Here is a 21,074-nt window from a genome sequence, read left to right as displayed (position 1 = left end):
CCCATCTTTTTTTTGAGGGTAGCTCAAAGAAGTCATTTACAAAACTCCTTTTGTTTTCAACGCACAGCTTGTCATAAAAAGCAATGTCCACCTTTAATACATGTCCTAATACACAGGTGTGTGTGGGGGCTGCTGAGCACTTGGGTGTGCTGTGTTCAGTACTCCTCGGAGGGATTGTCCTGGGCCCATCGGCACCCCTTTGAGGGCCCAGGGATGGCCGGGGGACTGGCAGGGGTCGGGTCCAGGTTCACCCAGCCGGGCCCCTGGGGCAGCATGTGGCTTTCGTTGAGTCTGCAGACACGGTAGTTCTCGTAGTAGACATTGTGGGTGATGTCCTTCAGGTCTTGGAGGTGGGAACTGGGAGAGGGACGGCAGGTCAGCCTGAGCTGGCCACTGCCACCTCCTGCCCACCACTGCCCTGGGCTCCCTGCACCCTCACCGGATGAGCAGGTCTCTCAGGAGGGGAAACTCACAGTGCTCCATGTTCTCCACTGCAAGATAGGATACTTAGCACCAAGTAAGCGCCTACTGTATGCCACCTGTACCCACCACCATCTTTCCCCCACATTTCTTACTGTCTTATCCCACCTCCCATTCCTTTTTTGTTGTTAATCCTCACCTGAGGATATTTTTTTCCATTGATTTTTAGAGAGTGGAAGGAAGGGAGGGAGACAGAAGGAAACATCGATGTGAGAGACACACATCGATTGGTTGCCTCCTGTGCTCACCCTGACCAGGGCAGGGATCGAACCAGCAATCCAGGTATGTGCCCTTGACTGGAAATCGAACCTGAGACCCTTCAGTTTGTGGGCCAGTGCTCTAACCACTTAGCTACACCAGCCAGGGCCCACCTCCCATTCTTGATTGATTGATTGATTGATTCATTCATTCATTCATTCACTCATTGCTGTGACCCCAGTGGCTGGTACAGGTGGCTCCTACAAATAGTTGTTAGATCAGTCAATCCACTGATCATTTATCTTATATATTATATTGTATATACAATATAATGTATACTATGGTGTATATATATATGGTATAATATAATGTATACATATAGTACATATTTAACATATTGTATATAATGTATATAAATATACATTTAATATAATGTATGTACATTATTTTATATATAGTATAATATATATGATAATATAGTATATACATAAGAATAATACATATTATATTTTACTTTTAAAAATTATATTGCTACATCAAGACTCAGGCTCTGACTGCTGCTCCTTTACCCGACAGTCTTATCTTTATCCTTCTCTGCTCCCTGAGGTAGCCCACCTCTCCCACCCCACGTATTTCCTTCATCATGCTTCTCCCACCTGTCGTCATCTTGCCAGCTCTATGGGGACAGGAACCCTGTTGGTCCTATTTTCCCTGTCTCCCCCTTAGGAATAGCACATAGTATGCCTGGCACATAGTAGGCCTTCAATAAATTCTGGGTGCCGAACACTGTCCAAAGCGGTGGCTCTGCCCCCTCCAACTACCACATGAAATTTATGTTACTATCACGCTCATTTTTCTGTGAAGACACTGAGGTCCAGCCCTAGCTGGTTCGGCTCAGTGAACAGAGTGTTGACCTCCGGACTGAAGGGTCGCGGGTTCGATTCTGGTCAAGGGCATGTACCTTGGTTGTAGGCTCAATCCCTGGCCTTGTTCGAGGTGCGTGTGGAGGCAACCAATCCATGTGTCGCTCTAACATCCATGTTCCTCTCTCTCTCTCTTCCCTCCCTTTTACTCTCTCTAAATATCAATGGAAAAATAAATAAGGATTTTTTAAAAAAGAAAACTGAAGTCCAGAGTGTCAGTAATTTGCCTGAGGCCTCCCAGCTGTGAAGGGGCTTGATCCCAGGTCTGTCTCTTCCCTGGTTGTGGGTTTAATCCAGCTGTGGGCAAACTACAGCCCGCGGGCCGGATCCGGCCCGTTTGAAATGAATAAAACTAAAAAAAGAAAAGACCGTACCCTTTTATGTAATGATGTTTACTTTGAATTTATATTAGTTCACACAAACACTCCATCCATGCTTTTGTTCCGGCCCTCCGGTCCAGTTTAAGAACCCATTGTGGCCCTCGAGTCAAAAAGTTTGCCCACCCCTGGTTTAATCACTAGGGCCCTGTGAGAGGCGCTAAGGGTCCCAAAGGCAAGAGGGTGTGTCCTGGTTTCCAACCCATTCTCACCGGTGTCCTCCCCAAGCACCTGCACTGACCTTCAATGATGCCCCATTTTGTCTTCCGGCCCAACACACACCTCCCGTTCACCATGTGCTCTCGGTCAGCCCCGACCACAGCAAAGGGGATCCGGTCCTTTGGGGAGGGGACAAGACCAGAAGGTTGGCCTTGCCAGGCATGTGGAGAGTAAAGATCCTGAGGTGGGGGTGGGGCTGTCTTTTGTGGGGAAAGTGGTAGAAGGAGCACAAGATATTAATGAGTTAGAATATGCAAAGTTGAATCAGTGCCTCAGTTTCCATATCTGTAGAGTGAGAGTCTTAATAGCACTGACTTAGAGCTTTGTGAATGTTTGGGAAGTGCTTAGCATTATTAAGGGCTAGCAGAGTAACCCTTGGAAACTGTGGTTACTAATAGCCATGTTACTAAAATCTTGCTGATGCCAGTCTCTTACCTATGAAATAGGAACAGTGATCACATTCAACATGATAACTTGGTAAACCAGGGTTGGCCACATCTGGCTCACAGGCAACCTGGCCCACCTCCTGTTTCCGTCTGTGAAGTTTCACATAGCCCTGTCCATTCAGTTACTGTTGTCTATGTGGCTTTCACGCTACCACAGCGGAGTTGAGTCATTGCGAGAGCCAGCTTGGCCCACACAGCATAAGATCCGTACTCACCATCATCTGGCCTGTCACAAAAATGTGTGCTAAACCCTGTACTCAGTTCTAGTTGTTTACTTGCTCCTGACTGGAAGTGGAGATTCAACCTTGTAAACTCCAAAGTGCTGTATATGGGTTTGTCTTTATCGCTAGAATTAATTTGTAATTTGATGCTAATAATAGTAACCATTTGTTGTACACTTCTTATGCGCCTGCCGGTAGCAACTAAACCCTGGATCAATGTTCTGTTGGATGATTTACTGAGACATTAATTTGAGAAGGTGCTCCCTGTGCTCCGTCCATCTCTGTTCAGGCTGTGGCCAGGCTGTCGTCTTTGCCTGCCTCAGGACAGAATGCAGAGCTGGTGAAGGTCGGGCGCTTTGAATCTTTCACGGGGATCCTGTTCCTTGCTCCGGTGGGGAGGGAGAGGGGATGTGCAGAGAAATTGGGTGCCAGGTGGGAAGCAGGGCCTCCATGTATGGATGCGCAGTTTGTGCAGGGCACAAAGGCAACTGGTCATGACCGTGTAGGGTTGAAATCAGGGTCGGCCCGCAACTGGGAAGGCAGCTGTTGCCTTTTTCTAGTCCAAGCGAAAGCGCTGGCAGGGCCCCCAGGGCGGGAGTTGAGGTCTGCTGTCCATGGATGAGGCAGGTGCTTCCCAGGTTCCAGGGGACTAACACTGACTGCACCCTAAGTGAAGCAATGAAGCACAGCAACGTTCATCTCGGGTAAGAACTGCTGTTTGAATTTTAACCCTGCTGCTCTGGCTTCTCTACACCTGCTTGCTTAAACAATAAGGTGGTTACCTCAGTTTCCAGACTGAGACCTGGAAACTCACATAAATCACCCCATTATGTTGCCAGCCCACATCACAAAGGCTATTCTCCTGTGTCTGAGGACCAGAACCACAAAATCGCTTTCCTTAACTCAGTGGCTCTGGGAATACTTTCCGGTGACTCATTGGCTCCAGGAACTGAAACTATAGATAACCTTTAAAGATTATTAACTTTGCTCAGTTCTGCTTCTGTAAAACTGCTTTCGCAAGATAATTCCACATTCCAACGTCTAGCAGGATGTGGTTTTTGCCTTTATAAGATGGCTCCTGCCCTCACTCAGGCACTGCGAGATTTGCAGCCGCATCTCCCTCGAAGTTGCCGGCTTTATTGATTAAATGACTCATTGATTTGATTTTGCGTCCTGTGAGTTATTCGCGGGGTACATTACAACATTAGGATGGCGGGATGGGGCTTGGAGTTGGAATTCAGTTAATTCAGAGAAAATGAAGATGTGCGCTATTTCCTCTTTCTTTTTTGTAACAGCTTTATTGAGATATAAATCACATACCACAAAATGCACCCTTTTGAAGGGGCAGCCCCGTTGTTTGTAGTATGTTTACAAGATTGTGCAACTATCAGCACAATCTAATTTCAGAGAATTTCCATGGTCCCCAAAAGAAACCTGCTAGCCCCTGGCAAACACTAATCTACTTCCTGTCTCTATAGATTTGCCTGTTCTGGACATTTCCGATAATGGAATCACGCAGCGTGTGGCCTTTTGTGCCTGGCTTCTTTCACGGAGCATCATGTTTTCAAGGGTTATCCAGGTTGTAGCACCTCTCAGAACCTCATTCTTTTTTACGGCCGTAAGATTCCATTGTATGGATGGACCACATTTGGTTATCCTTTCACAAGGTAATGGACATTTGGATTGTTTCCACTTTTTGGCTATTGTGAATAAATCTACTATAAACACTTGTGTATACGTTTTTTACATGGACACAGGTTTTAATTTCTTTTGGGAGAGAAATTACTGGGTCACAGGGTACTTAGTGTTTAACCTTTTGAGATATTCTATTTTTAAAAAATATTTTTATTTATTTCAGAGAGGAAGGAGAGTGAGATTGAAACATCAATGATGAGAGAGAATCATTGATCAGCTGCTTCCTGCACAACTCCCACTGGGGATCGAGCCCACAACCTGGGCATGTGCTCTGAACAGGAATCGAACAGTGACCTCCTGGTTCATAGGTCAACGCTCAACCGCTTAGCCAAGTTGGCTGAGCAGTGTATAACCTTTTTTCTTTTTTCTTAGTCTTCTTATTGATTTTAGAGAGAGATTTTAGAGAGAGGGAAATAGAAACATCAGTCAGCTGCCTCCTGCATGCCCACTACTGGGAATCAAGCCCAGAACCCATGCATGTGCCCTGACCGGGTATGGAGCCAGCAACCTCTCGGTACATGGTGTAGTGCTCTACCAATTGAGCCACACCAGCCAGGGCAGCGTTTAGCCTTTTGAAGAATTGTCCAACTGTTTCCCAAAGCTACAGTACCCATTTGATCTTCCTACCGGCAAGGTGTGAAAGTTTCCATTTCTCCACGTCCTCACAACACTTGTTATTATCTCTCATTTTGATAATAGCCATCCTAGGGGTGTGAAGTGATGTGCATTTCCCTTATGGCTGATGATGTCGACCATCTTTTCATATGCTCATTGGCCATTCCTATAAAGTATTTGGGGAAATGTCTACTCAAGAGCCGTTGCCCATTCTTAAACTGGGTTGTCTTTTATTGTTGATTTGTAAGAGATCTTTTTACAATCAGGATATAAGTCCCTTATCAGATATGGCATTTGTAAACATTTCCTCTTATTCTGTGGGTTGTTGCTATGACTTACTTCTCGCTCACCTTAGAGAGTCACATCTGCTAGAAACAGATGACATTTCTCCCAGTATAATCTTCAGATGGAAAGAATGAGAGGGAAGAAAATCACTCTGCCTTTGTCCCGCCAGCCTCCCTGCCCCCACGGCCTCCTACCCGGATCTTGCAGTTGAGGATCTTGTCATTGACGTCCTCATCGAAGCACTGCTGTGGGTACACATCGATGCTGTGAGTCCTCAGGTTGTGCTGGATCTGGGGGCCCCGGAACCTCGGTCAACCTTGCACTTTGCTCCTCCCCACCCCCACCAGCCCCATCCTCGCCTCAGGCACCCAGATCACCGTGCGCCTGAAGTTCTCTCGCTCCTCCAGGGTCAGGCTGTCTGCCCGAGCGATCACGGGCACCACGTTCACAGTCCGGCACAGCCGCTGCAGAAACTCAATGTCCAGGGGCCGCAGGCTGCTCAGGCAGGACAGTGATGGTGGTGGTAGTGGCAGGAGCAAGTGTGTGAGTGAGGGGATGCCAGCCCACAGCCCATGCCGGGAACCCCTCCTTCTCCCCCCCCCCCCTCCTCCTCTCTGCCGTGGTCGGCCCAGCCACCTCACCTGTGCCCAGTGGGCGGCACGAAGTACACACAGCAGTGCACCCGGGTGTCGGGGATGTGGCGCTGGCGGGTGATGAGGATCTCCTCCTGCAGGTACTGCTCATACTGTCCATTGATGTAGCCCAGGATGGGGTCCCAGCTGGGGTGGGGGATGGACCCGACCTCAGGGCTGTGCCCAGGAGTCCCACCTGTCTCCCTGGGTCCTTTGGGTAGTCGCCCCTGCAGATGACCAATTAACTCATTTGCCGAGGACACAGGACCTTTGGTCTTGCACAGCTTGAGGTGCTTGGGCACCTGAGTATACTCCTCATCTTTACTCCCTGCATCATCAGAGAGTCCCTCTGCCATTCTTGAGCTGAGGCCTCATCTTTCCTGTCTATAAAATGGGGACAATATGAATACCTACTTTGGGGTGGGGAGAGTGAGCGTTAAACAAGAGAAATTGCCGCTGGCCTGGTTCAAACCATGGTGGACTTTTGCCTGACTGCAGAGGGCTTGCCTGACTCCTCTCCCTGGGCCCCTTCTCTCTGTGGGCTGTTGTCAATGGCAGCCAAGAAGATCCTTCCAAAAGCAGGAGTTAGATCGTGTTCCTCTCCTGCTCAGCCTCTAGGGACTGAACAAAAGCCAGTCCTTACATTGCCCTACAGGGCCCTATAGTATAGTGGTCGGCAAACTGTGGCTCGTGTGCCACATGCGGCTCTTTGGCCCCTTGAGTGTGGCTCTTCCTAAGCCGTAGGAGTACCCTACTTAATAAGAATGTACCTACCTGTATAGTTTAAGTTTAAAAAATTTGGCTTTCAAAATAAATTTCAATCGTTGTACTGTTGATATTTGGCTCTGTTGACTAATGAGTTTGCCGACCACTGCCCTATACTATCTCACCACTGCTTCCTGCCTGTCGTCTCCTCCTCCTCTCCCTATTCCTCCTGCCCTGCCAGCCACACCAGCCTGCCTACATCAGGGCCTTTGCACATGCCACCCTCAGCCTCAGACACTCCTTCCCCCATGTCCACATGGCTCTCATCTCCTGGAATCTGTGTCCAAATGTCACCTTTCTGAGAGGTCTTTCTTGAGCACTCTGCTTAAAATTGCAACCCCCTACAGCTCTGTACCTGTTTCGCTCTCAGAAATGTCCTCTTTGGATGGTACAATATCCGCAAATCAATAAACGTGATACATCACATAAACAAATTGAAAGAAAAAAACCACATGGTCATATCAATTGATGCAGAAAAAGCATTTGACAAAATTCAACACCCATTTTTGATAAAAGCTCTCAGCAAGGTGGGAGTAGAAGGATCATACCTCAACATAATAAAAGCCATATATGACAGGCCCACAGCCAACATCATACTCAATGGACAAAAACTAACACCATTTCCCCTAAGAACAGGAACAAGACAGGGATGCCCCCTCTCACCACTCCTGTTCAACATAGTACTGGAAGTGTTAGCCATTGCAATTCGGCAAGAAGAAGAAATAAAAGGCATCCAAATTGGAAAAGAGGAAGTAAAACTGTCCTTATTTGCAGACAACATGATATTATACATACAAAACCCTAGAGACTCCATCAAAAAGCTACTGGACTTAATACATGAATTTGGCAATGTAGCAGGATACAAAATTAACCCCAAGAAATCCGAGGCATTTCTATACACCAATAGTGAACTTTCAGAAAGAGAGATTATAAAAACAATCCCGTTTACCATCGCACCAAAAAAATTAAGCTACCTAGGAATAAACTTAACTAAAGAGGTAAAAGACCTCTACTCAGAAAACTACAGGACGTTGAAAAAAGATATAGAGGAAGACATAAACAGATGGAAGAACATACCGTGTTCATGGATTGGTAGAATCAACATCATTAAAATGTCCATACTACCCAAAGCAATCTATAAATTCAACGCACTTCCCATTAAAATACCAATGGCATACTTCAGAGATCTAGAACGAACTCTCCAAAAATTCATCTGGAATAAAAAAAGACCTCGAATAGCTGCAGCAATCCTGAAAAAGACCAAAGTAGGTGGGATCTCAATACCAGATATCAAGATGTATTACAAAGCCACTGTTCTCAAAACTGCCTGGTACTGGCACAAGAATAGGCATATAGATCAATGGAATAGAATAGAGAGCCCAGAAATCGGCCCAAACCAATATGCTCAATTAATATTTGACAAAGGAGGCAAGAACATACAATGGAGCCAAGATAGTCTCTTCAATAAATGGTGCTGGGAAAATTGGACAGATATATGCAAGAAAATGAAACTAGACCACCAACTTACACCATACACAAAAATAAACTCAAAATGGATAAAGGACTTAAATGTACGACAGGAAACTATAAAAATTCTAGAAGAATCCAAAGGCAACAAAATCTCAGACATATGCCGAAGCAATTTCTTCACTGATACAGCTCCTAGGGCACTTGAAACTAAAGAGAAAATGAACAAATGGGACTACATCAAAATAAAAAGCTTCTGCACAGCAAAAGAAACCATCAACAAAACAACGAGAAAACCCACTGTGTGGGAAAACATATTTGCCAATGTCATATCCGATAAGGGCCTAATCTCCAAAATTTATAGGGAACTCATACAACTTAACAAAAGGAAGATAAACAATCCAATCAAAAAATGGGCAAAGGACCTAAATAGACACCTTTCAAAAGAGGACATTCAGAAAGCCAAGAGACATATGAAAACATGCTCAAAGTCACTAATCATCCGAGAGATGCAAATCAAAACAACAATGAGGTACCATCTCACACCTCTCAGACTGGCTATCATCAACAAATCAACAAACGACAAGTGCTGGAGAGGATGTGGAGAAAAAGGAACACTTGTGCACTGCTGGTGGGAATGCAGACTGGTGCAGCCACTATGGAAGACAGTATGGAGTTTCCTCAAAAAACTACAAATGGAACTCCCATTTGACCCTGTGATCCCACTTCTAGGAATATATCCCAAGAAACCAGAAACACCAATCAGAAAGGATATATGCACCCCTATGTTCATAGCAGCACAATTCACCATAGCTAAGATCTGGAAACAGCCTAAGTGCCCATCAGTAGATGAATGGATTAGAAAACTGTGGTACATCTACACGATGGAATACTATGCTGCTCTAAAAAGGAAGGAACTCTTACCATTTGCAACGTCATGGATGGAACTGGAGAGCATTATGCTAAGTGAAATAAGCCAGTCAATGAAGGAAAAATACCACATGATCTCACTCATTCATGGATAATAGAGACCATTATAAACTTTTGAACAATAATAGATACAGAGGCAGAGCTGCCTCAAACAGATTGTCAAACTGCAGCAGGAAGGCCGGGGAGGGTTGCGGGGCAGGAGGTAGGGGGGTAAGAGATCAACTAAAGGACTTGTATGCATGCATAGAAGCATAACCAGTGGACATAAGACATTGGGGGATAGGGGAGGCTAGGGGACTGTCTAGGGCGGGGGGATAAAATGGACACATATGTAATACCCTTTGTAATACTTTAAGCAATAAAAAAAAAATAAATAAAAAAAATAAATAAAAATAAAATAAAAAAAAAAAAAAAAAAAAAAAAGAAATGTCCTCTTTGGATGATCGAGTTCAGGCTCTCTCTCGGATTAACTGATTATTTTATTCATTGTCTGTCCCTTACCCCTGTGACAAGGTAAATTCCATGTAAGCAAGGATGTTCACCTGTTTTGTTTATTGCTCTAGAACAGAGCTTGCACGTAGCAAATGCTCAACAAAGCATGTGGTGCTGGGCCAGCTTCAGTGGAGTGCATGGAGCCCAGGGATCTGTACTGAGAAGGCTTGGTGGACTGTTCTGCGGTTGTTCTTACAATTCTTGATCATTTTTGAACAAGGGAGCCCACATTTTCATCGCACTGGGTCCCAAAGATTATGCAGCCGGTCCTGATTTTGTGTGTCTGTCTCATTTAGAGCCTTGAACAGCTCTGCAAGGTGGGTGTCATCATTCCCAAGTCACAAAGGAAACCGGGACTCAGAGAGCTTCTGTGACTAGTTCCAGGTTGTGCAGCTGGAAAGTGGTCTCACCCAGGGGTCCCGAGTGTGGGCTTCTACCCCCTGCTTATACCTTCCTGAGTGCTTACTGTGTGCCAGGCAGCAGCTAAAACCTTTACCCGCTGACTCCCTTCAATCTTGGGGGGAGAGTTGTATGCACTCATTATACAAACGAATAAACTGAGGCTCCAAGATACCACAGTCAGGCTGTTCCAGGGATGGAATGTTCCAGGGGCAGGGGCAGGGGCGGGGCAACCAGGGCTCCGCCCACTCCAGAGGACCCACCACTTGTCATTGTTGATTTGGTCCCCAAAGCCAGGCGTGTCGGTCACGGTCAGCTTGAGCTTCACGCCTTTCTCCTCGATGACTGTGGAGGAGAGTGGAGGGAGGAAGGGATTGGACTGGGTGGGACAAGGTGGGGTAGGGGTGAGGGTGGGGCCTCACTCACCATGGGTCATCGAGTGCAGCTGCAGCGTCTGGGGCGTGGGCCCCAGCGCCAGGCCCGATGGGGTGGACTTCCATATTTTGGACTTGAACAGTGTGTTCACCATCGTGGACTTGCCCAGCCCACTCTGCCCTGGGAGTAACCAGATGACAGCAATAATGGTGGATATTTTAGGCAGTGTTTCTCAAACTCATAAATCTTTTTAGAAAGTAAACAGTTTTCTAAGTATAACATAAATATAAAAAAGTGCATACTATCCTAAGTGTTCACCTCAATGCTTACCCCATTTCTTATGGAGGCAAAATTCATATAATAAAAGAATTAACCAGTAACCATTTATTTATTTTATTTTATTGTTCTTTAAAAATATTTTTATTGATTTCAGAGATCAAGGGAGAGAAAAATAGAAACATCAATGGTGAGAGAGAATCATTGATTGGCTGCCTCACGCAGGCCCCACACTGGGGATCGAGCCCACAACCTGAGCATGTGCCCTGATCAAGAATCAAACCATGACCTTTTGGTTTATAGGTTGATGGGCAACCACTGAGCCATATCAGCTGGCAACCAGTAACCATTTAAAGTGAACAATTCAGTAGCATTTAGTGCATTAGAAGTGTTGTGCAACCACCACCTCTATCGAGCACCACCTCTATCACCTCCCCAAAAGAAACTCTGTTCACTAAAGCAGCCACTTCCCTCTGCCAGCCTCCAGTAACCACCAATCTACTTTCCGTCTCTATGGATTTACCACTCTGGATATTTCATGTAAATAGATTCATGAATATTTGTCTTTTTGAATTTGGCTTCTCCCACTCAGTTTAATGTTTGCAAAGTCCATCCATGTTGTAGTATATGTTACCACTTCATTCTTGTAAAAAAAAATCCTCACCCAAGGATATGTTTTTATTGATTTTAGAGAGAGAGAAAGGGAGAAAGAGAAATATCTTTGCGAGAGAGAAACATCAATTGGTTGCCTCCCCCACGTGCCCCAAACAGGGATTGAACCAGAAACTTAGGTATGTTCTCTGACAGGGAATAGAATCCACTACCTTTTTGTGTACGGGACGATGCTCCAACCAAATGAGCCACCTGGCCAGGGCACTGTTTCATTCTTTTTCATAGCTGAGTAATATTCCACAGGATGGACAGACCACATTGCGTTTATCCATTTATGTGTTGACTAAGGGCCCAGTGCATGAATCCGTGCACCTTGAAAGGAACTGTGGGCCACGAGGCTGCAGTAGGCACAGAGGCGGGTCTCGGCCCATCCTCCGTGCCCCCGTCTGGCCCCTCCCACCATGGCCCCAGTCCCGTCTGCTGGCAGCCCCGCTCCGCTGCTGCTGCTCCCAACCTGCTGCTCCCACGTGCTGTTGGCACCGGCCCCACTCGCACCTGCTGATGGTGTGGAGCAATTGGGACTGGTGCCAGCAGCAGGTGTGAGTGTCGGCTGCTGCCCCGATCACCCCTCAGGAGCAGGGTGGAGGTGGAAGGTCCTCAGGGGTGATCAGGACCGACAGGCGCCGCTGATGGTGCTGAGTGATCGAGACTGGCACCAGGCACCAGCAGTGGGTGCAAACGGCGGCTCTTGTGCCGGCAGCGGGTGTGAGCAGGGCCAGCGCTGGCAGCAGGTGCGAGGGCCTGGCGGGACCACGGTACGTGGGAGCAAAGAATTTTCAGTAACCTCCAGAGGCTCGCCCCCATGACCGTGACCAGCGCCCACCTTGGTCTAGTGCCCCCTCTCACATGCTTCCCCATCCCACCTCAGCCAACGCCCACCATGTTCCCCCCTGGTGTTCAGCGCATGTCATAGCGACTGGTTGTTTGGTTGTTCTGCCATTTGGTCTATTTGCATATTAGCCTTTTATTATATAAGATGGGCAGTTCAAGTTTTCACAAATGAAACAACCTGTGTACGAAACACCAGATCACAAAACACACAGCTCTCCCCAAGCTCACTCATGCCCAATCTCAGCAACTATTAACCCCGTCCCCCAGGGACTGCCACTCTCCTAGCTTATAACAGCAGAAGCAGCTCTTTCCTCCCTTGACCAAGGGCAGTGGTCAGCAAACTGCGACTGGCGAGCCACATGTGGCTCTTTGGCCCCTTGAGTGTGGCTCTTCCACAAAATACCGACTTCTGCCCATGGGCCATGAAGTTTCAATTGCACTGTACGTGCGTGCCCGCATGTGGTATTTTGTGGAAGAGCCACACTCAAGGGGCCAAAGAGCCGCATGTGGCTAGTGAGCCACAGTTTGCTGACCACTGACCTAGGGGATCACTCAGCAGCTGCTCTTCTGTGTCTGGCTTCTTTAGCTACTTGGAGAGGTTCTCGCATCCTGCCTGTGGGTTGTGAGGTGCCTCTCCAACTCTGTGGACAACATCTCCCACTAGGAAACATCCTACTGTAAACCCAGGACACACCTTTGTGTATGTAACCAAATTGTCCTTAGGGTTGTTCTGTCCAACACAGAAGCCACACTTGGCTATTCCACATGGAAATATGGCAAATCTGAATTGAGATGTACCCTCAATGGAAAATACAAACCAGGTTTTATAGATTTGATAAGACAAGAAGAATGTAAAAGATATCATGAATTTTTAGATGGATTACATGTTGAGATAATAGCATTTTGGCACATATTGGGTTAAATAAAATAGATGATTGCCCTGACCAGTTTGGCTCAGTGGCTAGAGCGTCAGCCTGTAGATTCAAGGGTCCCAGGTTCGATTCTGGTCAAGGGCATGTACCTTGGTTGCGGGCACATCCCCAGTAGGGGGTGTGCAGGAGGCAGCTGATGGATGTTTCTCTCTCATGGATGTTTCTAACTCTCTATCCCTCTTCCTTCCTCTCTGTAAAAAATCAATAATATATATATATATATAAATGAATAAAATTAATTTCTTCGGCCCTAGCCAATTTGGCTCATTGGATAGAGCATCGGCCCTCGGACTGAAGGGTCCTGGGTTCGATTCTGATCAAGGACACGTACTTCGGTTGCAAGCTCAATCCCCTCCTGGTCTGGGCGCGTGAGGGCGGCAACCAATCAATATGTCTCTCTCTCATCGATGTTTCTCTCTCTCTGCCCCTCCCTCTCCCCTCCCACTTTCTTGAAGAATCAGTGGAAAAATATCCTCAGGTGAAGATTAACAACAACAAAATTTTACTTTGTTTTACTTTTTAAAAAGTGGCTACTAGGAAATTTAAAAATTACATATGTGAAAAAAAATTACACATATGGCTCATGTTACATTTCTATTATACAGTGCTGCCTTAGAATAGTGTCCTTAATTGGAGATACACACTCCAATATTTTGTGTCCTGTTGTATCTAGTTTGTTTTGTTAAAAGTATAGTAGTTTCCTGGCCGGGTAGTCAGTTGGTTAGAGTGTTATCCTGATACACCAAGGTTTTGGGTTCTATTCCTGGTTCGGGTACATATAAGAATCAACCCATGAATGCATAGATAAGTGGAACAACTAATCAATGTTCTTTCTCTCCCTATCTTCCTGTCTCTCTAAAATTAATCAATAAATTAAAAAAAAATTAAAAAGTATAGTATTGACCTACAAAATCAATTGTGAATATATAAGAAAGCAATTCCAGGGCAGGTGCTGGGTAGAGGGAGTCAATGGAGGGGGGCAGGGGGAGAGGAGCCATCTGTAATACTTTCAACAATAAAGATAAATTTAAAAAAAAGAAGTAATTCCACATAAACTGACCCGGGGAAAACTTACTAAACGCCAGGCACTGTTAAGCCAGATGAGGAAACTGAGGTGGAGAGAGAGAGGTCAGAGGCTGTGCACAAGATCCCTCCCTGCTGGTTGGTGGGCTTAGGGCTGGCACCAGGATCTGAGTGGGGGGTTCAGCACTTCCTGCCTCGGCCTAGATTTTACTGCTCTGTTTGGGTTTGGTTGCGGCTTTATGGGTGATTTTTGTCTTTCAACTCAGTGTTTCCCAGATTTTCAACTACAAGGCCCCAAGAGGTGAGGAGACATGCCCTGGCCCATTGGTCCTCCTGTGAGCCCCGCCTCTCACTCACCTACCACCATGATGTTGAACTCAAAACCCATCTTCATGGCCTTGATCTTCAGTTGGTCCAGCACGGCCTCGATGCCCACATAACCAAGCATCTCGCAGGAGGTGGGCCTTGATGAGCAGGGGGAGAGGGATCGCCTTAGGGGGTCCATGGGGCCAAGGGCCCAACGATGCCTGGTATCTGGGTGAGGTGGGGAGAAGAGGTTGCTGGGGCTCCCAGGAGGAACATCTGAGTTCTCATTTTGAACCCTGACTCCTTAGTTCTGCTTCCAGATACTCCCACACATTATGCCCCTGGTCCGTCTATCCTCCAGGCGCCCATGGCCCAAAAGGTTTGGTGAGCGGTGCCCAGGGGAGCTGCCTCTGGAGGGAGACTGAACTCCCATCCGATATGCACCTTCCCAGGGGTTTGTTCCTCCTGTACCCCAGCTCCCACTCCAGACCCAGCCATGCCCAGGCAGATTCTCTGCTCAGACCCTACCCCAGCAAAGCCCAGCGGCCGATCTGTCAGAGACAGAGAGAGAAGCAGCCTCGTGTGGCACCTGAGGCCCTGGGCTCCTGTGGGAGTTTTAGGGGCTGCCCTGTCCTGGAAGATCCTGGTGTTTGTGGTGAGGGGGAGGGGAGAGGGTGACAGTTAACTGAAGAATCAAAGCCCCACTGCTCCCTGTGTCACCACCTGGGGGCTCCTCTGCAGCAGGGAGCCGAGGGCAGGGACAGGTAAGCTGCTCCTCCAGGCCGTTCGAGACACTACCCTGCAATCCTCACAACGACCTTGGCCTAGGACAGTGGTTCTCAACCTTCTGGCCCTTTAAATACAGTTCCTCATGTTGTGACCCAACCATAAAATTATTTTCGTTGCTACTTCATAACTGTAATGTTGCTACTGTTATGAATCGTAATGTCAATATCTGATATGCAGGATGGTCTTAGGCGACCCCTGTGAAAGGGTCGTTCGACCGCCAAAGGGGTCGCGACCCACAGGTTGAGAACCGCTGGCCTAGGACTATAGACAGGAACCCAGGTGCCCAGGGCAGGTCCCTTGCCCAAGGTCACCTAGATGGTATGTGTGGCAGATCTGGGCTTCATTCAGCCAGTCTCTCTGGCTTCCAAGTTCATCTCCCTTAGCCACTCTGCCAGGGGATGCAAACTTATGACCTAAAGCAGAACATCCATGTGCTTTCTTTGGTCTATCCATTGCTGGTATCATAGTGTTTTAAATTGGCAGCATTGAAAAATCAAAGCATCAATTTAGCAAATACTTAATCACCTGGCATTGTTCTAGGGGCCATAGAAGGAGAACTTATTTAATAATCATCATAGCCCATGAAACATGTGCTGTTACTATACTGTTTATAGATAACCCTGTTTACACATGAGTCAAGGGCATTGTTCAAGGATTGTTCAAGGTCACACAATGAGGAAATGGCAGAGATGAAATCTGAGGCTACGGGCTCATCTTCTCTGGTCTCTTTTCTTATTCACACAAAGATCTAGATTTCCAATGTTATTTTAGAGATTGTAAGCCCTGGCAACTCTGGGCCCAGCCCATCGCTGATTCAAGCTGCTCTCTAGCTGGGCCATATGCTCTTCAATTTGCTACAGTTCTCAGCCTTCCCTAATGTTTCTTTTAAAAAAAATTTATTGATTTCAGAGAGGAAGGGAGAGGGATAGAAACATCTATGATGAGAGAGAATCCTTGATTGGCTGTCTCTTGCATGTCCCCTACTGGGAATTGAGCTTGCAACCTGGGCATGTACCCTGACCAGAAATCGAACCTTGACCTCCTGGTTCATAGGTCGACGTTCAACTACTGAGCCACACCAGCCGGGCTCCCTGATGTTTCTTACACCAAATCCATCTCACTTTTTTCTCACCTATTTTCTGGCACCTGAGTTTGCAAGCCCTAAGCAATCCTCGGTCTCAGACGTTGATAAATAGTTTTCAGACAGTACACATATTTCAGGTTTTGCGGATCATAAGATCTCTCTTGCAGCTACTCTTCAGCTGTGAAAGCAGAAAGTGAAGGGGAGGGCGTGACTGTGTGCCAGTAAACGATTAGGGTTGTTCTGTCCATCCACTCAACTCTGCCCAATACACCTACTACCTGTCCCGTGCTCCAACCAGCCTTCTGTCCCTCTCTGCCCACACTCTTCTACTCCCCCACTGTCTACACATCTGACAAGAGGCTTAACCTTCATTGTCAAGGCTTGGAGGCTGGAAGTGGGGCTGGGCAGGGCCCAGGGCAGGACAGGGACAAGAGTCTGCTCTGAACATGGTTCCATTCCCAGCAGAAAAATCTTTCAAGTTACAACTCCACGGTTCTTGAGGGATTCAGCAAGGCTGGCCTCATCAAAGCAAATGAGAACTTTAGGTGCAGATGACCAAGGAGTGCCAGTGACCCGTGGTATGACCTTGAGCCGGGGCACATTCTGCTTCTGGGAATGTCCCCTACGGAAATAGCCTCTCTGCAGGAAGACCATCACTTTCTCCAGGAAAACCATCACATGTGAGTGACATGGGATTCTGAAAAATGTTGGGAAGAAAGTCTCAGCGATTGTGAACTGGAGGGTCAGAAAGTGGCAGTCATTTGCAAGACACTCTTGGCTGTGGTGACTGGGAGAGTGGAGGGGAGGCTAAAGCGGTCTGAGCAGAGTGAGGACGGCAGGTGAATCCAAATGTACACCAAGAACTAAGAACTAGAGGGAACCCCAGCCACAAAATGAGTGAGAGCCACACATGGCCACTTAGTGCCTGTTTCTAGTGTACGTCACTGTGCTGGAGACACTTCTGTGCCGAGTGTGTCCGTCAATCCTCACAACAACCTGAAGAGAGGGGACACTGTTCTCACACACAGATGAGGAAACTGAGGCAGAGAGGGGTCAGGGGCCGTGTTTCAGGTCACACACACATTGGTGGGTGTTAAAAGCTGGGACCAGGACCCGAATCTGGGGTCTGACTTGCCTGAACCCTCCTCTGCCCATCATTGCTGTTTGGGTCTGGGGCCTCTTTGGTTGGTTTTGTCTTTTAACACCTTGGAGTTTCCCAGATTTTAATGAGGTGGTTTTACTTTCATAATCACAAACAAGAAACGAGGCACCCAGGGGTCTGGACTGTAAGACTGAGGGCCAGTGGGGAGGGAAGAGGACCGTGGGCCTTTTTATCACCCAGCCAGGCCAAGGGGGGCAGGGGCTGAGTTATTGGCCTCTCTCCCCACTTTCTTCCAACGGAGATAAAGTTCACATAACATAAAATTAATCATCAGCCATTTTAAAGTGAATAGATCAGTAGCATTCACTAGTAGTACATTCACAAGGTTGCAAAACCACTCTCTACCTAGTTCCAAGACATGTTCCTCACCCCAAAAGGAAACCCTATAACCACTAAGCACTCAGTTGCCCATCCCCCTTTCCTGGCAGCCACTACTTTCTGTCTCTATGGATTTGCCTGTTCTGGACATTTCATATAAATGGGATCATACAATATGTGGCCTTTTGTGACTAGCCTCTTTTACTTGGCATCATGTTTTTGAGGTTCACTCATGTTGTAGCAAGTCGGTGCTTCATTCCCTTTTATGAATAATATTCCATTGTATGGATAGACCATGTTTTATCTATTCATCACTTGATGGACACTGGGCTGTTTCCACCGTTTGACTATTGTGGTTAGTGCTGCTGTGAACAGTTGTGTACAAGCCTTTGAGCACTTGCTTCCAATTCTCTTATGTGTATACCTAGGAGTGGAATTGTTAGGTCATATGATAACACCGTATGTAACTTTTTGAGAAATTGCCAGACTGTTTTCCAAAGTGGCTGCACCCCACTCTCTCCCCATTTTTACAAGAGAATATTCTAGTTGGTTTAAAAATACCAGTCTGAGATTTCAGACTGGGATGGAGGGTGTAAGACGGGGATCCCAGCAAAGGAAACCCCATAACATGATGGTTAAGGACTCTGGGATCTGAATGCCTGAGTCCCAATTCTGGCTTCTCTGCTCACTGGTTGTGGTTGGCTTAGAATCATAGCCCCTAAAGATATTTCCATCCTAATCCCTGGAACCTGCGAATATGTCACCTTAAGTGGCAAAAGGGTTCTTTGCAGATGTGATTAAGAATTTTGCTGGGGAGATTACCCTGGGGGCCAATGTCATCACAGGGTTCCTTATAAGAGAAAAGCAAGAAGGCAGGCAGAGATGTGGATGTGAAGATGGAAGCAGAAATTAAAGTGATGTTCTGGGGCATGAACCAAAGAATATGACCTATAGAAACTGGAAAGGCAAGGAATGGTTTCTCCCTTACAGCCCCCAGAAGGAATACAGCCCTGCCAACCCATTTAGACACCAACCTCCAGAGCTGGGAGGTAATGAATTTGTGTTGTTTTAAACCACTATGCTTGTGGTAGTATGTTACAACAACAGGAAATGAATCCCTGAGATGTGTGACTCGAGAGCTGGTTGCTGAGCTTCTCAAGGCCTGTTTTCATATCTGTAATAATACCCACTGTACGATTGTAATAATACAGTGGGGATTAGCAGTAATACCCACGGTACGATTGCCATGAGGGATACATTAGGTAATGTACATATAGCCTAACATTAGCTGATATGTTCTTCCCTACTAGATCATAAGCACTGTAAGAACAAAACACTGTGTCTACCTGTTTCATAGCCAACCTCACGTGCTGAGTAGTGTCTGGCGCCTAGTGGGCCTGGAAATGTCTGTGCTCTGCAAGAAGGCAGGAGTGAGAGCTGCCTCACTGACATGGTCAGGGATTGCAGGGTTAGGGGCCCCAAGCCCCAACTTCTGGGCAAAGAGCTCTTTTGAGAGATAACCATAGGGCTATTGTGAGGAATAGAACAGAGAAAATAAGGATCTAAGACTTCTAATATGGTGCCAGGCACATCCCAGCAGACCAACAAGGGTGGTGGAAAAGATACTTCTTCCTCTTTCCCTTTCCCTCCTTTCTCCTTAAAATTTTTTAAAATTTAATCTTGACCTGAGGATATGTTCTTGCTGATTTTTTTTTTTTAAGAGAGAGAGGAAGGGAGAGAGAAACATCAGTTCACTTCTATACGTTCCGACCAGGAGTGAACCCGCAATGCTTTGGTGCAAGGGCTGATGCTCCAACCACTGAGCAAACCAACCAGGGCAAATCTATCACCTTTTGGGATATGGGACGATGCTTCAACCAACTGATCCACCCAGCCAGGGCTCCTTTCCCCTTTTCAATCTTCCTTCCTCCCTCCCTCCCTCTCTTCTTTTTCTTTGTCTTTCCTTTATTCATGGTCAGCAGCAGCTGAGTGCCCATTGTCCCAGGCTGCTTGTATGGTCTACTGAGAAAAAGTGAAAAAGCCCTGGGGTGAGGATACTGACAGGCCTGTGACCTCCTCCTGGGACCAGCAGTACCAGCTGCTGTTGGGAAGCAGGAAGCACACTGCTGAGACACAGGTCCCGCCTTCTGAGTTCTGGCAGCCCCGGGCTGGCCATGGGGAGAGAGGGGCTGGTTGCTAAGGCCTCAGGTGGTGTGGATCCGGAAGCAGGAAGTCTATGCTCCCAGGAGTTAAGGCTTTGAGAGCTTGGAGGCAGGTCAGGTCTTGATGTGGGGCTGCTGGGGGAAGTGGGAAGAGAAGGGGCTGGTCAGGTCAGGTTCAGGACCAAGGTAAGGGCAAGGAGAGGAGTGGAAGTGAAGTTGGGGCAGGAACTGGGACCTGGAGGGACAGTGTGAAAGGGGCAGGGGCTGGACGGTGGGAGCCTGTATGTGGCCTGGCCCCAGAGGAACCCAGAGCTCTAAAGGTTTCCCTCTGGGGGGTTGGGGCAGGTGGCATCCAGGACCCTCTAGCTGGGATGGCCAACCTGAAGGATCTGGAGACCACAGCAAAGGAAGTGCTGGGGAGACTGAAGAGCAACCAACTGTTTGAGTCCAAGTCAGACACCGCTTACTTCATTATCTTCCTCATTGCCCTGGGTATGGTCTCTGCCTCTGGCCCATCAGCCTCTCAGGCCAGGCCCCAGGTGGAGGGCCATGTCTGGACACCTGTCCCACCCCCAGGCACTATATTGCTCCTGATGCTGCTTATTTGCCTCAACTGCTGCTGCAGCCCCTGCTGCTGCTGCTGCCGCTGCTTCCGCTGCTGCTGCCACTGCTCCCTCCGCTGCTGCCCCTGCTGCCTCCGCTGCCTCCGCTGCTGCCCCTGCTGCCTCCGCTGCTGCCCCCACCACCCCTCCAGATCCCAGACAATGAGTGCCAAGCAGGTGAGTCCCACTGGCCCTGGAAGGCCAGGAATTGCACTGGGATGGAGGAGAGGCTGCTGGGGCTCCTCAAGATGGGGGGTTAGCAGGGAACTGAGGCCTGAACCCCACTGGGCTCCCTCTGCTCCTTTCTGACAGGAGAACTCCATGAGACTGAGTAACTTGGCTCTGGAACCAAAATGAGGCGAGTCCCCCAGCCCCTCTGCTCACATGCCATGCTGGGC

The 21,074-nt window shown here is 47.5% G+C and overlaps 2 protein-coding genes across 2 annotated transcripts; one reads left to right on the top strand and one right to left on the bottom strand.

Annotated features, from left to right (window-relative positions):
- Positions 1-48: 48 nt before the first annotated feature.
- SEPTIN12 (septin 12) lies at positions 49-20,697 on the bottom strand. Its single transcript, XM_036309408.1, has 9 exons — positions 14,611-20,697; positions 10,571-10,699; positions 10,408-10,489; positions 6,101-6,238; positions 5,837-5,954; positions 5,654-5,749; positions 2,220-2,316; positions 440-491; positions 49-357 (listed from the first exon to the last, which is right to left on the bottom strand). The coding sequence occupies exons 1-9, from the start codon at positions 14,756-14,758 to the stop codon at positions 156-158; spliced, it is 1,062 nt and encodes a 353-aa protein (XP_036165301.1). The 5' UTR covers positions 14,759-20,697; the 3' UTR covers positions 49-155.
- On the top strand, positions 20,446-20,936 carry SMIM22 (small integral membrane protein 22). Its single transcript, XM_036310008.1, is given in 2 exon segments — positions 20,446-20,566; positions 20,569-20,936. Coding segments are annotated over 2 exon segments (489 nt in total).
- Positions 20,937-21,074: the final 138 nt, after the last annotated feature.

The sequence above is a fragment of the Myotis myotis genome, unplaced genomic scaffold, assembly GCF_014108235.1.
Source record: "Myotis myotis isolate mMyoMyo1 unplaced genomic scaffold, mMyoMyo1.p scaffold_m19_p_5, whole genome shotgun sequence".
Lineage (NCBI taxonomy): Eukaryota > Metazoa > Chordata > Mammalia > Chiroptera > Vespertilionidae > Myotis > Myotis myotis.
The sequence above is the reverse complement of the archived record's forward strand: the minus strand, read 5'-3'. Positions and strand labels throughout refer to the sequence as shown.

Excerpts from the sequence above, each read along its gene's own strand:
- SEPTIN12 (XM_036309408.1), bottom strand. The coding sequence starts at position 14,758 with ATGGACCCCCTAAGGCGATCCCTCTCCCCCTGCTCATCAAGGCCCACC. Across the intron at positions 10,700-14,610 it reads GTTCAACATCATGGTGGTAG|GGCAGAGTGGGCTGGGCAAG; the intron begins GTGAGTGAGAGG and ends GGTTACTCCCAG. Across the intron at positions 2,317-5,653 it reads TCCTCAACTGCAAGATCCGG|GACCGGATCCCCTTTGCTGT; the intron begins GTAGGAGGCCGT and ends CCCTCCCCAAAG.